The following is a 19025-nucleotide window of genomic DNA, read 5'->3' as shown; positions in this document are numbered from 1 at the left end:
GCCTTCCATCCTCAAACTGATGGCCAGACAGAGGTTGTCAATAGGATGACTGTGCACATTCTGCGCATGTATAACTCAAAGCATCCACGCACATGGGACGAGAGCCTCCCCTATGTTCAGCACAGCTACAACCGAGCTCTTCACAGCTCCACTGGCCATAGCCCTTTTCAGGTGGGTTTGGGATTCCAGCCACTATGCCCCATTGATGTAGCCATGCCACTTGCAGCTACTCACATAAATTCAGCTCATGTCCAGTCCAAAACAGATAAGGCCACCAGCTTCATTGAGTGCATCCAGCACATTCGCCAGCAGGTCCATGACATTCTTGAGAAATCAAATGCCAAGTACAAGCAGCGACATGATCAACATCGGGTGCCACACAAGTTTCAGGTGGGCGACAAAGTCTGGTTGCATTTGCAAAAGGAACGCCTTACTGGAGCCTATCGGAAATTGAGACCACTCCGATATGGTCCTTACACCATTACTAAGGCTATGGGAGACAATGCATTTGAGCTCAGCATTCCCCCATTCCTTGGCCTGCACCCAGTGTTCAATGTGGACTGCCTTCGGCCATACTTTCCACCATTGCTAGACACATCCGACGTTGCATAACAGCTCAAACCCACAGAATTAAATCCAGATTGCATGGAACAAGCGGCAACTGATCGGATCATGGACACACAGATCAAGAACACTCGCCAACAGAATATCCAATTGTATCGAGTTGTCAAAGCAGGCCAACTCCTTCAGCAGGGCAAGTGGCTCACCAGGGAACAAGTTCAGCAAAAGTTTCCTCATCTCATGGAGGAGCTCAACGCAATGGGGACCATTGCTTCCTAAGGGGGGAGGAATGATCCAGGTGGATATTGGTGGCCACTTGCCAAGTCCACCTGGACCCCCACCATTGTTCTTCTCAGCATTTTCAGTTTCCTCAATTGTAGCACAACTTACTATTTTTAGCAGTTTTTCAGGTCCTAAACTTCCGGAGCCGTTTTGAGGCCCTAAACGACGTTTTTTGGGGAATCCGGGGGCAACATTCGATGTTGCCTGTTACAACAATGATAGTGCTCGGATAGATCTTTCTAACTAGCTATTGTATGCGTCAAACAGAGATTGTATGCCAAAGTTACGACCCCGGGAAGTTGATGTACCAACTTACCCCAAACGGGGCCCATAGTTTGGCGTTTCATCTTCTAGGGTTAGGTTCTGGAATGTTAAGGGTTTTTCCACTGTTTCTCAACAATAAATAGGCCTTCGAGCCTCATTGTAAGACAGTTTAGAGGCATGTAGCCATCACATCTCTTCTCAGAGATAAGCTACCATCGCCCTAGCTGGTTTATTTCCATTTCTGGTTGTAAGCATATTTCAGTATTTTCCGTTAATGAAATGAAGTATTATTTCCGCTGCATCTTTGTGTATATGGTTATCTCTGTAATTTGTTGCGTTCCTGTTTAAATCCGGATCATATGGTGAGGGGAAATGCATTGAACAACTTAATGACATTAGCTTCCAACATCAATTTCGTATCAAAAAAATTGATGGGAAAACACTAATATGGGGCAAGAAGTATTCAACTACTACAAAATGAGCACCATCATTAGGTTTTCAATTTTTGAAGTTCATTCCAGATCATCCAATATTTGCATCAAAAATATTGTTATTACCATCAGTTGGTGAAGTTCAGAATGCACGCAAACAAAATAGAGATATAAATTATTCTGATTGCCTGGAAGAAATTAAAAAATGTATTAGATATACATATGAGTACTTTGAAATTGCTGATTCAGTTTGGTGGGAGTCATTTTTCAATAATCTTTTCAACAACAACAAATGAAGATATACCTTTGAAAAATCCATTTATTTGGCCACAAAATGTGTCAAATGAACATGACGAAAGAAAAATTGTTGAATAGCAACAATCTCAAGGTATTATTAATTCTTCACAGGTAGAGGAAAGAGAGATGTATATTGGTTCCAGAAGATCTCTTGCACAACGTGAAGCCATGGAAGACCTTTACAAGGTTTCAGTACATGATATTAAGGACGGTTGCATGATTGTAGTGCTAACAGATGGAGATCTCAATGGCTATCCATTCTGGGTTGCTAAAGTTATAAAGGTCTTTACAGAAAATGAGGATGTTACAAGTGTTGAAGTACATTGGTATGCCACAAATACACACCCATTCAATGGTGTGTATAAGCCAAAGATGGTAGTTGACAAAAAAATGGCAGAAAGAGAAAAAGAAAGGGTACAAATATAAATCACCACCGCACAGACATATTAAAATTGGAGGATGTTGACATACTTGTTTATGACTTCAATTTAACAAAGAGATGAACTCTTTGCTTCAAGACGATAGAGATTCTGAAAAGGTTTTTACCAGAAGGAACAGTGTTGAGATGGGAGTCTACTGAAACTAGTCGTAGATCTAGAAGAATTTTGAAACCTGAAATGTTGGGCATGCATGTGGACTCATATGGGGCACTAGTTGATGAAAAAGAAGAATATGGAACATCTTTGTCAGCATCCAGTCACTCATCTAACGATGTGAATTCTGATGGTGTGCAAGAAAATATGAGTGATTTTTGAATAATTGTTTAAGACAATTTATATAATGGATGTATGCATCGTATCTTGAAATAAAATTGATTATTTCCATATGGTGTTAAATGAGAAGTTGCGAGGCATTTTTATGTTTTTGGATTATATATCTTAATTATGGTAATTTCTATTGTTTAAAATATCCACAACGCAATATTAAATTAGAGATATAATGTATATTTTATTCAATATACAAATAATGACTTTTAAATTCATTTGGTGATGTAATTCGTTCATAATATCACGGTTTTTTAATTTTATAGTTGAAAAATTCAATTTCTTTTGTATCTAACATGTTATGGTTGAAAACATGTTGAATTTATACTTAGGAAAGAAAAATGATATTCTACCAAAAACATTAATGTGTTTTTTTCCTCATAAACAACTTTGTTTGGCACATAAAAATTTGGTTTTACTAACATTTTTTAAAAGGTTTGAAAATTGACCCTAAAAAAAAAATCATCGTTCCAGTATCATCACTTTTGTTTTGAAGCTATATTTTGCACAAAAATTTCATAGTAAATTTCGTAGTCACTACCATTTTTAAAACATGTTCAAAATTGACCCCTAAAAAATAAAATCATCGTTCCATAATACACACTTTTCGTTTTTAGCACTGTTTTTGATGTTTTTTCGGGTTTTTTGGCTAGAGTTCCCATTTTGAGTTTATAGTTCCCGTTTCAAAGTTTACATAGTTATCCACTAAGATCACATATGGTATATTGGACCTTTAAAAGAAATAGACTACTCAAATTCTTTAGAATTTTCTTTTTATGCCCGACAAGCATTAAGATAAGCATTTCAATGTCACCATAGTTTTGTTGAATAAAAGGTTGGGAAGGTTGATAGTGTGACAAATATTTTTAAATTTAGATGTAATTTGAATATAAGTTGGACAATCTAGGAGAAATTGTTTTTTATTTTCAACCCTCTTAGTGTCACAAAAGATATAAACTCTTTCATCCCATGGCATTGTGAATTGACCAATGTCCTATTTCACTATAGAGCTCATAAGAATTTGTTCTCATTTCAACAATTTTTATTTTATGTTTTACATTGTTTAAGATAGAGAGATACTTTTGATATTCAATATTTTTATTGATTACCATATCTTAGTTTCCTTTTTCCTTCTAACTCTTTATCACATAATTTCTTCTTAAATTTTGATGCAAAAATATTTTTAATATTGTCTTTATTTGCACAATGATCCGACTCATTATTTATCCCCAAATTATATAGCCAAGAATGGGCAGTCTTATGCCATCCTTGTGTAGTGTTGTTTTATCAACCTTAATTGACTCAGACTACAACATTAATTATCAACCCAGGGTAAGTCTTGTTGTTTCACTGTAGTTTGCACTATCTGTGTCGATACACTTTAGCCAAGCATAAGAAATTGCGGAAAAACTGTAAAAGGTGTTGTTGATCTAAATTATTGAATCAATCATGTATGGAGATATAAAAAACCATCCATAGATTTAAATCACAAGTCACAACTATTAAAATAAAGGCGTGCCACACCTAGAGCTAACATCTATTCCAGCTGGTTACTATTCCTTTGTTGTTCAACTCTGTGTAACGACATAAAATAAATAGAAACAATAGTGAATGCAATCTACGATATGTATAGTAACAACGAGAAATTATAAATCAATAAATTGAATTGAAATGTACACTACTTAATCACTGCAATCCTTGCCAAAGAGGAGGGCCCTTCCTCCTCTGCAGGGTGTAGGAAGACACAAAAAGTGATTAACGAATCAATTGAGGAGCAATAACAACATCACCGTACCAATTGATATTAAAATAAGTTCAGGAGTTACAAAAACAGAGTAATAGTACTCTTCTATATGCGCATGTTTGATACATAAAAAGTCGAGTCTTTTATAACTATTACATCCCGAAAATTAGAAAACAGATCAGCCATGAGAATCTTTGATTCTCACACTGATCAAAAATAAAGAAGTTGCAACCTACTGTTAAATAAATATATAGTAGTTACAACTGCTTGAGTCTTGTTTCCTCAAAAATAAACAATCTACTGCCAACAACTGTTATATGTAATAGTACCCACATTTCCAGCTTCGGTGCAACAATATTGAGCAAATGATGGTTCGGGCTGACATGACATAACTGAAGAAAGCACTGTTGGTGTAACAACGGATCCACGCAAGGTGTAACAACACCCGATGTGTAACAACACTAATGTGTAGCAGCAACCTGTAACAACAACGACCTATAACAGCGATATAACAACATTCAGGGTGTAAAAGCGAACTGTTCTACCCTTTCCTGTAGCTAAGTCCTACTGCTTGTCTGCTTCTGCGAGCCAACACCTGAAAAAGATAAACTTCCCGACATGTTCCTTCAATGCTCGTCTAGTTATCCTAAAAAAGAAATAAAGCCTCGCATTTATTCGATAAAATACAGTAAAGTAACATGACAGTAAAATGGATGAAAAAGGTAAGAAAATGGGGAATTTGGTCATATAAGGGCATAGTTCTAAAGGACATAAAGTTCAAAACAAGAGAAAGAAGGTATGAAAAATGAGTGAAAAACCACACCCAACATCTCCCCTCGGCTGAAGCCACTACATGTCCCCATGCAGAATCTCAGACCCTTCTACTGTGCCCCTGATGGAAATTTGTAAAATTGTATGCAGCAGCAGTGTCATCGCCTGGAGCTTTGAATCCTTGATCGGCCATTAACTCACGTGGCCAGGATTCTTCTTCGTAATCACATAACTGATAATCGGGTTGATATTCCTCCAATGGCAGCTAGATCAGAGGGAATCTGAACTTGAGGCCAATCCAGAATGCCCCTAGTGTTAGCACAATCTGGGCATATTCCAGCACCTGTGAAACAACAGCCACAAAGTTCTTATACTCAAATGGGTCCCCTTCTTGCAATTTTTCACTGCAAGCCTCAGTGCACTTGAGACATCCGACCAGTGCTTGGCTTCTCATGGTTGCAAATAAGTTAAGGCTAACCCTCATGATCTTTCTCCTGTAGATGATTGACTGGTCTATCCTTTCTAGAGTGCTCAAGAACTGCCTGAAATCTTGACGGAGTTCATAGGCCATTCCTGGTTCATCCCAGACCCATAGTGTTGTCCTATACTCGTTGGTCTCTATTGTCTTCTTAGCTAGTTTCCACTCAATCTGGTTCCTCATAAATGAGAGGAATGCCCGCAACTGTAAATCTCCCATGAAAGAGAGGATAGTTGCTACCATCTTCATGCTCACGTATTTGCACATCATGTTGTGCAGGAACAACTCGCACAACAAATTCTGATCATCAAAATCACAGGACTGAAAAATTTCCAAAAAGGTGCAGGTAAAAGAACCCAAATAGGACCTTTCCTCATAAAATTCTCTTAACTAAAATAAATAGTAACATTCCCACAGGAACACAAGGTATGACAGGGATGGCCACCTACATGCTATCAGGTTTAGAGCGAGGTCGCGGATTTTGATCTTATCAACTGTTAGGTAAGAGACCTCTCGATGCAACTGATACAATTGTTCATCCTTTTCCTTTATCATTCTTTTATGCCTCCTCTTTTCTTTCCCATTCTTCCTTCAACCATTTCTCTTGCAAGTAATCCATCATATTCTTATGAACATTGAGTGGAATCACTCCCTCCTGTAGAGAGTACCAACTGCTTCCACTTTTGCAGCTCTACCAATAACAAAAATTTCTCAGGATGCCATCCTTCAATAGGACTCGGCATTCTCCCACATGCATCATCAAATGATGGTGTAGCATCCTCCTGAGGACAAAACTATCCCACCTCGGCTGCTGGATCTTGTGTAACAATAGCTTTGTAAGTGGGTTTGACCACAGTTTATTTATTTTCCTAGTCAGCCCTCATTCTTACTGTTGGTTCTTATGTGACAGTAGTAGTATCCATAGGTTTTTTCTCATCATTTACCTTCGGACCAGCTTCGATCTCTGTTGTTGGTTCTTTTGTAATAGAAGTAGTGACCATTGGCTCATGGATACTCTATTTTCCTTCCTCCACTTGGCTGATTTCCTCCTCCACTATTGTTCCTGGTGAAACAACAATGTCAACAAAGGGTTCTTGTGTATCCATTACTTGATCAATTTCTGTGGATTGCGCTATCTCGGTTGCTGGTTCTTATGTATCAGTAATGTCCTCGACAAGTTCGGGTGTAACAACTTCCCAGTTTTCGGTTTGAGTCTCCCTCGAGGTAGCATCTGCTACACAAACTTTGAATCCGCTTCCACCAACTTCCCAGCACAGGCTATACACAGAGTTCCTGGGATTTCTCCCCTTCTATCCCTATCCACAGCCTCCACCAAAGTATCCAGCCTTGGAGCTCTTGGCTCTACCTTCCCTACTACTAACTGTTCCCTTAATTTCTCAATCTCTTTTTCTAAAATTTCAATTTTTGACAGCAAGGACTGGGTTTCGCTCTTACTAGGTGAAGGAGGTTTCTTTGGCTGAGCTTGCTCCTCATCCTTCTGTTTGACTGCTTCCTTGTTCTTCTTCGACGTAGATGGGGACTCTGGGTGTCCGCTGACCCTTATCCTCTGCTTCGGCCTTCTGTCGCCAATTGGTTTGTCAACCAACTTCTTGTTGATCCTCACTGTCGAGGGCTGCGGTTGCTCCTTTGTTACCTCTGGAGTTTCCCCAGCCGTCTCTCTCTGCGTTCTACGAGTAGTCCAGGGCCTTTTTCGCATGAACTCTTCCCAATTTTTTACCTGTTGACTTAAGGCATCCAACACAATGAGTTTAAGAAGGTTGTTATCTTATACGGATGTGAGGTTTGGGGTTGTAGCATTCCTAGAGAATCCTGGGGAAAGATTGAGCAAATCCATAAGTTTTTTATAACGTATAACCTAAAATTAAAAGCAACACACCCTATCCTATTCTCCTTATAGAAGTGGGTCTTTCCCCTATTAAGAGCCTAGCTATGACTAGGCTTTTTTTGTACAAGCACAAACTCAATAACATAGGAGACCATAGACTTCTAAGCTAGCTTTACATTCCAGCCAAAACCACCTAAGGCTCAAATGAGGTTGGTATAAAGACACCAGGGCCTGGTTAAACCGTTGGCAGATCGGCGAGAATGTTGCATTGAAAAACATTAAAAACTTTAAAAATATTGTTACTTTTAAGTTCAAAGAAAAATGTGGTGTGAGAAAGATTTAGCAGATAAAAGAAAATTAAGATATTATAAGGAGGTCATCAACCCTACCCTAGAAGATCAAAAGTCTCTCTCTGTTTTAATTGGCTCAAAGAAGAAAATTAATATAGCCAAGATTAGAATGAACTCTCATGAGCTCCATAGTGAAACGGGTCGTTGGACTGTTCCTAAAACACCTTGGATGGAAAGTTTCTGCCATCTCTGTGAGAATACGAATATCGAGCATGAAAATCACTTCCTCTTAGAGTGCCCTGCATACAACCACATTATATCTCAGTTTCAAAATCTTTATTGCAATATTGACCTTCCTAGCCTTTTATGTTGTCAAAATTATAATGAGCTCGGGAGGCCTCTCTCCAAGCTTTTTGAGCATAGGAATAAAATCTTAAATCAAACTAAATGATTCATATCTTTAGGTCCGATAGACCAAAGTTTGGTCTCAGTGGACGTTAACCACCACCATCATCATCATCATATTAAATAATAATAATTAATAATGATGATAATAATAAATTAATAAATAAAGATAATAACAACAATTATATTAATAATCATTTAATAAATAATAATGAAGTAATTATGTAATAAACATTTAATAAAAATCAAACAACAATTTAAATCTGGTTGATAGGAAATTCAACTTTAAACACTCTACCAAAACACAATTATTAAACACTAGCCTCTTTCAAAACAAATTGAGACTGATGACAAAAGCTGCACCAATTCAAATCAACAAGATAATGATCACGACCATTCATGCTTTCAAACCAATCCCTTGTTTCATTGTCTTGCATTTTTGCATAATGTTGAAAATAAAAAGGCGGTGAAATTTGCAAACTAGCTATTGATTTCACTCTTGATATAGTTGTAAATGTAAGAGGAATAATATTAAACCCATGGAATAAATATTTTAAACCCAAGGTATAAAACCCCTAAAATAAATAATATAAACCCTAAAATAAACATGCTTGACCATGATTTACCATCATTGATTTTCATACCATGACAATGTTTGTCGCAATGTGATGTTGGACCATGGTTGACCACGGTTGATTTTTAGATTGAGACAATCTTTGGTACATTGTGACATGGACCATCGTTGACCATGGATGACCATGATTGTAAACCCAAGAAATTTATATTAACCCCTAGGATTAATATTGTAAACCCTATGAATAATGTTATACCCTAGGAGTATGAACCAAATAAACCCAGGGGATTGATATTATAAACCGAAGGAAATAATAAACCCAATGGATTAGTTTTAAAACTCAAAGGTATTATAAACCCAAGGGAATAATATTAAACCCAAGAGATTAATATTATAAATACAAGGTATATAAACCCTAAAGGGGTTTATGTTATAAACCCAGGGTAATAATAAACCCAAGGGATTAAAAACCCAACGAATTGATAATATAAACCCAAAGGAATAATAGTAAACCCAAGGGATTTATATTATAAACCCAAGGTATATAAACCCTAAGATAAATAGTATTAAACCCAAGGGAATAGTATTAAACCTAAGGGATAAATATTATAAACCCAAGGAATATAAACCCTAAGATAAATATTTGTCACAATGTGACGTTGGAATATGGTTGACCATGATTTATTTTCATATTGAGACAATGTTTGTCAAATGCGGCATTGGAATATGGTTGACCATGATTTATTTTTATATTGAAACAACGTTTCTCAAATGCGGCATTGGACAGTGGCTTACCATCGTTGACCATGGTTGATCTCCATATTGAGACAATCTTTGTCACAATGTGACATTGGACCATGGTTGACCATGGAGGACCATTGTTGTGACAATGTGACGTTGGACAAAGAGATAGTCTTTGTCACTGTGTGACCATGGTTGACCATGATTGAATCCAAAGGTATTGTAAACCCAAGGGAATAATATTATAAATGCAAGGTACATAAAACCTAAAGGGATTGATATTATAAACCCAAGGGATTAAAAACCAATGGATTGATAATATAAACACAAGAGAATAATAATAAACCCAAATGGATTAATAATTATAAACACAATGTATATAAACCCTACGATAAATATTATAAATGCAAGGGAATAATAAACCCAAGGGATAGGCGATGGAGGGATGGCGCTAGGGTTTCGGTGAGGCCCCTGATGCTCTCTGACGGCAGGGCAGGCTAGACCCCTGTCAAAGCACAGACGATCGCAGGCAAGGAGAAACCCAGGGGGGCAGGGGGACTTATTCAACGGGTTACCACTGCTAACACTCGTTAACCTGAAAGGAATCCGTGGAGAACCCACGGGAGGGAGTTTGGAGCAGAAATAATGGCAACGAAAAATGGGGGGGGAGAGATCCCCTCCTACAAAGAAGTAATAACAGGAGAAGCTCGTAAGGAACGACAGAACGGGGACGGACGGAAGCACGAAGGAGAATCCTCTGCTGCGGGAGCTCAAAGAAGAACTGGCATACCAAGTAAATGTCTCCCAAGGGCGACGACCAGACCCAGGTTTGTGATTCCATCAAACTCACTAGAGGATTATAGGAGCTATATGAAAGATTATGCTTTGATTTGTAAGTTCATAGGATACTGGCCGAATGAGAGAAACCTCATAAGATGGATACAGCAGAAATGGAAACCAAAAGGACATATAGATGTCAAGCTGGGGGCAAAAGGTTTCTTCACAGTCATCTTCTCAAATCTAGAGGACAAGAATAAGGTCTTCGAGGAGCAGCCTCACTTCATGAATAATGCGGGCCTGTTCATAAGAGAATGGGTAGAATGCTATAATCCAGATAAGGAAAAATTACTAGCGGCCCCGGTGTGGATCCGTCTTTTCGGCCTCCCGTCAGAGTTCTGGAAACCAGACATCCTTCAAGGGATTGGAAACTCCATAGGATCTTTTGTGAAAGTGGCGGAATCCACTAAGAGAGGAAAATATACCACATTCGCTAGAATCTGTGTGTATATGAATATCACTGAACCCCTGCCAGATTCAATAGAACTGGAGTACCATGATGAAATATGGAACCAAACCCTAGATTATGAACACATCCCCTTCCGATGCAGACGATGCCATGAATATGGCCACCTGCACAGAGACTGCCCCATCACGATAGCTGAAAAGGAGCGAGAAGAGGAAAATGAACGGAAGCGGAAAGGGAGAAACGAAGACAAAGAAGAAGGGGCCTTCCAAACAGTCCATAGAAGGAACAGACAAGGAAACAACCAAGGGCAAAGGAGAACCCAGAGAGAAAATCAAAATAATGAAACCACAAACAAGTTTACAGTATTGCAAGAAGAAGGACAGGAAACAGAAGTAAGTGAAGAGGAAGAAATTGAGGAAATGGAAACAGGAGAGGAACAAGCCGATAAAGAAAAAGAGAAAAAGGGAGGAAAGCAAGGCGATGATACAGAAGAGGTATCGCAGGAAGAAATAGGGGAAATAGGGGAAATGGAGATGGATCCACCAAAGGAAATAGGGGATGAGGAGGAGCAAGTAATGGCAAAACTATTACAGGCATGGAAAAGAATTGATGAAAGATTCATACCAGACGAACAAAAGCAGAGGTATAAGGAGGCATTTCAAAGGTACAAGGAGAAAAGAAAAAGAAAAGGAGACAAAGCGGAGAAAGAGAACCAACAACCCGACAAACAGGGCCAACAGATACTAGGAGTGGGAGGCTCTGGCAAGCCCGGGAAAAAGAGAGGAAGGAAAACATTGGTTGAAATACTACAAGAAGTGGGAGAAGCACTGGTCAGCTCAGGAAAAGTGATACCCTTATCGGATGTATTCACTACCCACACAAAATTGTTAAGATGATAATTACAACCTGGAATATAAGAGGCCTCAATAGCAGAGGCAAACAAAGATACCTAAAGGAGAGACTTAAAAACGAAAAGCCGAGTATTATGATCTTACAGGAAACAAAAATTAGTACTGGAAAAATGCAGGAAATTCTGAATAGAAATAAAATTAGATACGAGATAATGGGACAGGATGCCACCGGCTGTGCAGGAGGACTAGTTATTTTATGGAACCCAGATGAGGTTCTGATCAGTAATTGGATAAGCTTCCATCGAATACTAACAGGAAAAGTAAATATTCTAGGAACGAAAGAGGAAGTCTTCATATCAGGGGTATATGGACCTCATATCCCAAATGAAAAAGATAAGTTTCTCCACAATTTAAAAGCACTTAGAAGCCTAATCTCAGGACAGCAATGGATCATCGGAGGAGATTTTAATCTTATCAAAGAGATAGGGGAAAAAAGAGGAGGGGTAAGAAGACTGGACAAAGAAGGAGAACAATTTAGAGATATGATAAAGGAACAAAAACTGATTGACATATCAACCAATAATGGAGTACACACGTGGAACAACAGAAGAGGCGGCGAGAAACAAATCGCATCTCGCCTAGATAGATTCTTAATCTCAGAACAAATAATGATGAAGGATGTCTTCATTGAAGCAACCATTCTCCCAGTAATCGGTTCGGATCATTGGCCGATCAAATTAGAAATAGATCTGAAACAAAGACCAAATAAAAAGCCCTTCAGATTCGAGGCCTTCTGGCTAAGAAGTGGAGATCTAAAGGAAAGATTAGAAGGCTGGTGGAAAGACAGCAGGGTGATCGGAAAGAACAAGACTCACAGATTTCAACTAAAGCTGAAGGAAATAAAAGCTCAGATCAAGAAGTGGAATAAAGAGGAATTTGGCAACATTATGGAAGAGAAAATCAAGCTAGAAGGAAAAATGACAGAATTGCAACAACTAGATATAACAGACGGCATACAAGAGGAAAGATCCAAAGAAGAAGGCAGAATATTATCCCAGTTAGAGGAAAGAAGAAAACAGGAAGAAATACTCTGGAAGCAAAAATCAAGAGTGCAATGGCTCAGGGAGGGAGAAAGGAACACGAAATTCTTCCACAAAGCAATGGTACAACACAGACAGCGGAACAGAATCTTCTCTCTGAGAAACTAGGAGGGGAACAGAATCATCCAACATGAAGATATTGAAAACGAATTGTTAAAGCATTTCAAAACAATTTTGAAAGAACCACAAGCAGATAGAACAGAAGACATAGCCAAGATACGAAGGGAAATACCGACTATAGTAACTAGAGATCAAAACTTGGCCTTAATGCGAAGGATAACTAAAGCTGAGGTGGAAGACATTGTCAAAAATATGAAAAAGAACAAAGCCCCAGGTCCGGACGGTTTTACTGTGGAGTTTTTTCATGTGGGATGGCATTTCTTAGCTGATGAAGTTGTGGAAGTGGTGGAAGAAGCCAGAATAAACCAGAAAGTCTGGCCAGGGATTAATGCAACCCTTCTGACCCTTATCCCTAAAACTCATCAGACAGAGCAGGCAGAGGGATTCCGTCCCATAGCACTCTGCAATGTCATATATAAAATCATATCCTCAGTTGTGGCTCAAAGGTTAAAATTGATATTGCCAAGCATCATCTCGCCAGAGCAAACGGGCTTTGTGGAAGGAAGGCAGATATTAGATGGGATAGTGGTGGCTCAGGAAGTGATTCACACAATGAAGACGAAAAAAGAGAGAGGGATGCTCATCAAACTCGACCTCTCCAAAGCTTATGACAGACTGAATTGGAAATATCTGGAAACGATCCTCAAAGCTTTCGGTTTCAGTGACAGATGGGTTAATTGGGTCATGAGTATGGTCTCATCGCCAAATTTTTCCATACTGTTGAATGGATCACCAACACCCACTTTTAACGCCTCAAGGGGTCTGAGATAAGGAGATCCATTATCTCCCTTCCTCTTTATCATAGCGGCTGAAGGATTAGGGCGACTCTTCAAAAAGGAACTGGAAGAGGGGAAAATTCAAGGCCTCAAGCTATGGGGAAATCAAACGACTGTAACACATCAGCAATTCGTTGATGATATAATGATCTACTGTAGAGCAATGTGGAAAGAGGTGAAAAGAATCAAAAAAATACTGGAAACATTTATGAAAGGCACAGGGATGGAAATCAACACTGAAAAATCTAGAACCTTCTTCTTCAACACCGCAGAACCGGTGAAAAAACACCTAACCCAGGTTTTAGGCTACAGGAAAGGAGACCTCCCAACCAAGTACTTGGGAACAATGTTAGATTCATCCTCAAGGAAACTTGGGAATTGGAAACATATACTGGAGAAAATATCAAAACAACTGGATAACTGGACCTTTCGTACCCTAAATCTGGCAGTGCGGGTGGTGCTCCTGAAAGCCACCATTCAGGCTATCCCCACATACTCGTTATCAATAATGGCAGCCCCGAAAGGAACTTGTAATAAACTGGTGGAGATATACAGAAAATTCTTATGGGGGGGACCGAAGCAACAGAGGAAATGGGCACTGTGCTCATGGAACAGCCTTACCCAACCAAAAGAGAAAGGAGGACTGGATCTCAAGGACCCTTGGATTTTAAATCAGGTGCTGGCGGACAAGCTTCGGTGGAGGTGGATTCAGGGCGGGTCAGATCTCTGGAAAGAAATCTGGTCATCCAAATACAATATGCCCCGCACTCCGGAAGGAATCCTTAGAAAGCAAGAGATGCCCCGTGGCTCGGATATCTGGAATTTAACCATTCAAAACAGAGACCTAATTGACCAGCATATATTTTGGGAAATTAGAGGGGGAAAGGTAGCGAAATTCTGGAACGAAGCCTGGCAACAGAGGGAAAAGCTCATACACAAGCAAAATCTGGGCAACATACAGAGAGACGGAGAAACACGTAACCTTATTACAGTGAAGGATTATTGGGCTGAAGAACAAGACGACCAAGAATGGAGAAGTTGGAAATCGACAGAAGTTTGGGCAGAGAACTCCACAAAGGAACAAAGAGCGAACTTCAACAAAGAAATGGATTCGAGACGGATAAAGAAAAGAGAAGGTAGAGATATCCTCCGGTGGGGTGCAGAAACAAAAGGAACCTTCAATATAAAAGAAGCTTATAAAATAAAAACCTCGATGGAGCAAGAGGAGGAAAACCTCAACTGGAAAAAGCTATGGAAATCAAAATGGTGGCCTAAAATAAAAATGTTTGTTTGGTTGATAGGGAGAAAACGGATACTAACCTGGGACAGAATTCAAAAACGAGGTTTCTACGGACCCTCAAGATGCTGTCTATGTAATGAAGAAGAGGAAGATCAAGAACACCTCCTAATAAGATGCCAGACCGCCCAACTCCAATGGGAAAACACTAGAAATCTCTTCTCGTCTACAGAAAGGAATCATCGGGATATCATCTCAACCCTGATTGAACGAGGAGAAGGAAACTTCAATAGTAAAATCGTAGGCCGGGCTTGGAGCCTAATGGCAGGGTTTAATGTATGGCATCTGTGGAAGGAGAGGAACAGCCGTATCTTCATGGACAAAGTATCTAAGCCTGAAGATATATGGGAGACAACATTAAAACAAGTTAGGGAAACAATCCTAGCAGAACACTGGAATGACGAAGATTGGACAACATCAGAAACAGAGATGACAGTGTTGAGGAGACTAAACTTAGAGCAAGGGATGACCTATCAGCAATCTAAGCAACCACAAAAACACATGGTGACTCAGAGCCCTGTCAGGTACCAAAAACCAGCGGAGGGATTTATGAAATTAAACTTCGATGGGGCTGCGAAAGGAAACCCTGGACCAGCGGGCTATGGAGGCATTTTTCGAAATAGACAGGGAGCAGCAGAATGGATATACGCAGACCATGGAGGTACAATGACCAACAACGAGGCTGAGTTCATGGCAGCCTACCAAGGTATTAAAATAGCCAAAAGACTTGGTTACAGAAAGCTGGAAATTGAAGGAGATTCCACCCTAGTGGCGGAAACGATTAACAAACTAAATAAAGGGAAGAAATGGGATAAGGTTGCCACAAGCTGGAGAAACGCAAGTATCATCCAGGATATTGCTGAACTTCTAAAGGATATAGACTACAAACTAGTGTCGCACATCAGAAGAGGTGGAAATCAACCTGCGGATTGCCTGGCGAACTGGGGATGTAAAGACAACACAGAGAGCATCGACGACAGCTGGCAGACCCAGGCAGCGCTGGCAAGATGGGAAGGACTTAAGCAACTGATTGATAATGACAAGAATCAGGACGAATAGAGGTAATTATACTCTTGAGTGGAGAAGAAACATGCGAGACAGGCTCGCAATGACGGCAAGTCAGAAAAGTCAGGAGACAGGGGATCGCAGTACCACATCAGGAGGAATTATGCGCTTGAAGGTATGGCAAGGACGGGACCCAAAGCGAAAACTGATTCCGCAATCACTTCGCAACAGGGGAAGGCGATGTGACAAGAAAGATGGTCAGGTACTCTGACATCTAACAACAAGAGACGATAGAAATAAAAATCGTAGCGGACACGGGATAATCAGAGTTACAAAAGAAGAGCAGGCAGAACAAGTACGACAAAATAACAGGAGGCAGAGAGACGAGAGGGAAAAAATGAAAGAAGGGCAGGATAACTCAGGCTCCCAGAAGGTAGATACAGCATTAGACGGCCGAGGGACTAACAGTAGAGAAGAAATAGTAGTGGAGAGCTCGGAGAAAATGAAAGGTGACCAGGGAAAAGGAAATAAAAGGAAATGCAGCGAACAAGGCCAGAGTAGCGTTAATCCCCCACAAGAAAAGGAAAATGTAACTCTGAAGAGCCGGACAAAGAGGGGCAGAGGAAGACCCAGAAAATCAGCAGGCATGGGGGAAGGAAATAGGAGACAGGCAAGGAGGAGACGAAGACAGCGTACAATAGATACAGCTCTGAATGAAGCAGAGCAAGCATATAATTATGACTCTCACCCGCATTTTCGAAATATAGTAGAGGCTATGGAAGAGCAGATCCTCGAAGAACCGTCGGACCCAGAAATGAATGAATGGTCGGTTCAACTTCATGACCCGGGGACTACAAGAGGAAGGCTCACCTTGTATCGCCGGGCTCTTCACATTTACTGGGTGATGAAACATCTCCTTGCCAAGGCGATGGAAAAGGTGGCGACAGAAATGGTAGAAATGGCCCAGGAAACTGCTGCGATGAAACAGGAGTCAGCCAAGCTCGAAGAGATAGTCAAGAAACAGAATACTCAGCTTAAAGAAATAAAGGACATGTTGGAAGCAATGCAGTCCAGCAAAGCTGACAACGATGGTTAAAAGCATGCTTAAGTTTAAAGGTCTTGGTTCCTTCTCCCATGTTGTTTTGAACTTGTTAGTCTTTTGTAAAACTTATCTTGATGCCCCCTAGGATCCATTACTCTAGGTTGTTATCTTTAGTACTGAGGAGAAGTAGAATAAGTGGAACAATTCAGGTAGCGCTAAACTGCAAAAGATGTCTAGTAATATCTTGAACTTCTGTTTATGAATGTGAACTTCTGGATCAGTGATGTCAACAGACCTGGTTTCCCTGCGGGGCAGGTTGAGACTCCTGAGTTTTGTACTTGTACTTTTTGGATGTAAATAAAAAGAACTACCACAGCTTACAAAAAAAAAAAAACCCAAGGGATTATAAACACAAGGAAATAATTTTAAACCCAAGCGATAAATATTATAAACCCAAGGAATATAAACCCTAAGATAAATATTATAAACTCAAACATAAATATTTGTCACAATGTGACGTTGGAATATGGTTGACCATGATTAATTTTCATATTGAGACAAATAAACCCTAAAATAAACATGGTTGACCATGATTTACCATCATCTATTTTCACATTGAAGAAAAAAACTAATAATATTAGCTTGCAATTTGAAAAAAATTTATTGAATGATTTCTAATAGTTCATTCATGCTACTTTACCTAATTCTACACTAATCCTACACCAAAAACCTAGGACAGACCAAATTCATAGTTGTGCTACTTTTATACATTTTTATTTGAAAAGTAAAGCAACCTTCGATAGAACACTCCTTCAAATCATTAACATCTAAACCACACTCAGTTACTAAATTTATAGCAGACACATAATTGATCTCATGGAGATTCGTGGCATAAGTTGGTCAAACCTTGTACTCCTCATTTGTGTGGTGACACATATTCCTCTCAACAGTAAAAGTCTCGTAAGTCGCCCTCGTGATCCAATATCAAATGCCCAAACTTTTCATATAGGTTGTCCATGTTAAATTTTCCACTATCAAACACCTATGGCAGCGTACAAATATATGTATCTTCAGATACTGGTAAAGCAGACAGGGAAGTAATTTTTGCCACGATTATAGGAAAATACCTTGTTATATATGATATGAAAAACTTTGTTATAATCGAAGAAGATGTAGCACTCACAACTTGTAGCTCACATTCTTTTAGCATGAGTAGAAGATTGGATTAGACAATTTGTTGGAGTAGACAATATGATCTTTGAACACGTTGAGGGGCATCTTAACGCCAGAATGGATGAAATAGTTAAGACATAGGAAATTAAGACATAGGAAATTACCTTGTTATATATTTTCTTATATAGAAATGAATTTTATAAATAATAATGTGAAACTTGTCATGGAGAAACTTATTAGAATTGGAATAATCTCAAATCCCTAGGAAATTGGTGGGTGGGGAGCCACATGGTCTATTTTTTTCAATTTATTAAAAGTAATGGACCATTTTGCTAAATAAAAATTTCTTATATATAAATGAATGTTATAAATAATAATGAGGAACTTAATAGAATTGGAACATTCTCAACATGGAGGAACTTATTAACATTGGAATAATCTCAAATCCCTAGGAAATTGGTGGGTGGGGAGCCATGTGGCAAGAATTTAATTTTTTAAATTTATTAAAAGTAATGGACAATTTTGCTAAATAAAATTTTCTTATATATAAATGAATGCTATAAATAATATTGAGGAACTCATTAAAATTATAATAATCTCAACATGGAGGAACTTATTAGAATTGGAATCATCTCAAATCCCTAGGAAATTGGTGGATGGGGAGCCAAGTGGCACAAATCTAATTTTTTTAATTTATTAAAAAGTAATGGACTATTTTGTTAAATTAAATTTTATTATATATAAATGAATGTTATAAATAATATTTAGGAACTTATTAGAATTGGAATAATCTCAAAATGGGGGAACTTATTAGAATTGGAATCATCTCAAATACCTAGGAAATTGGTGGATGGGGAGCCAGATGGCATGAATATAATTTTTAAAATTTATAAAAGTAATGGACCATTTTGCTAAATAAAAATTACTTATATAAAAATGAATGTTATAAATAATAATGAGGAACTTA

The 19025-nt window shown here is 38.8% G+C and overlaps 1 protein-coding gene across 1 annotated transcript; it reads left to right on the top strand.

Annotated features, from left to right (window-relative positions):
• Positions 1–11757: 11757 nt before the first annotated feature.
• Positions 11758–13536, top strand: LOC149213837 (uncharacterized). The gene is made up of 2 exons (XM_089389176.1): positions 11758–12586; positions 12827–13536. The coding sequence occupies exons 1-2, from the start codon at positions 11758–11760 to the stop codon at positions 13534–13536; spliced, it is 1539 nt and encodes a 512-aa protein (XP_089245302.1).
• The last annotated feature ends 5489 nt before the right edge of the window (positions 13537–19025 follow it).

Source organism: Pinus tabuliformis, chromosome 1_1, assembly GCF_031772625.1.
Source record: "Pinus tabuliformis cultivar Carrire ecotype Pingquan chromosome 1_1, CPIR1, whole genome shotgun sequence".
In the NCBI taxonomy this organism is placed as follows: domain Eukaryota; kingdom Viridiplantae; phylum Streptophyta; class Pinopsida; order Pinales; family Pinaceae; genus Pinus; species Pinus tabuliformis.
This window is presented reverse-complemented; position numbering and strand designations above follow the sequence as displayed.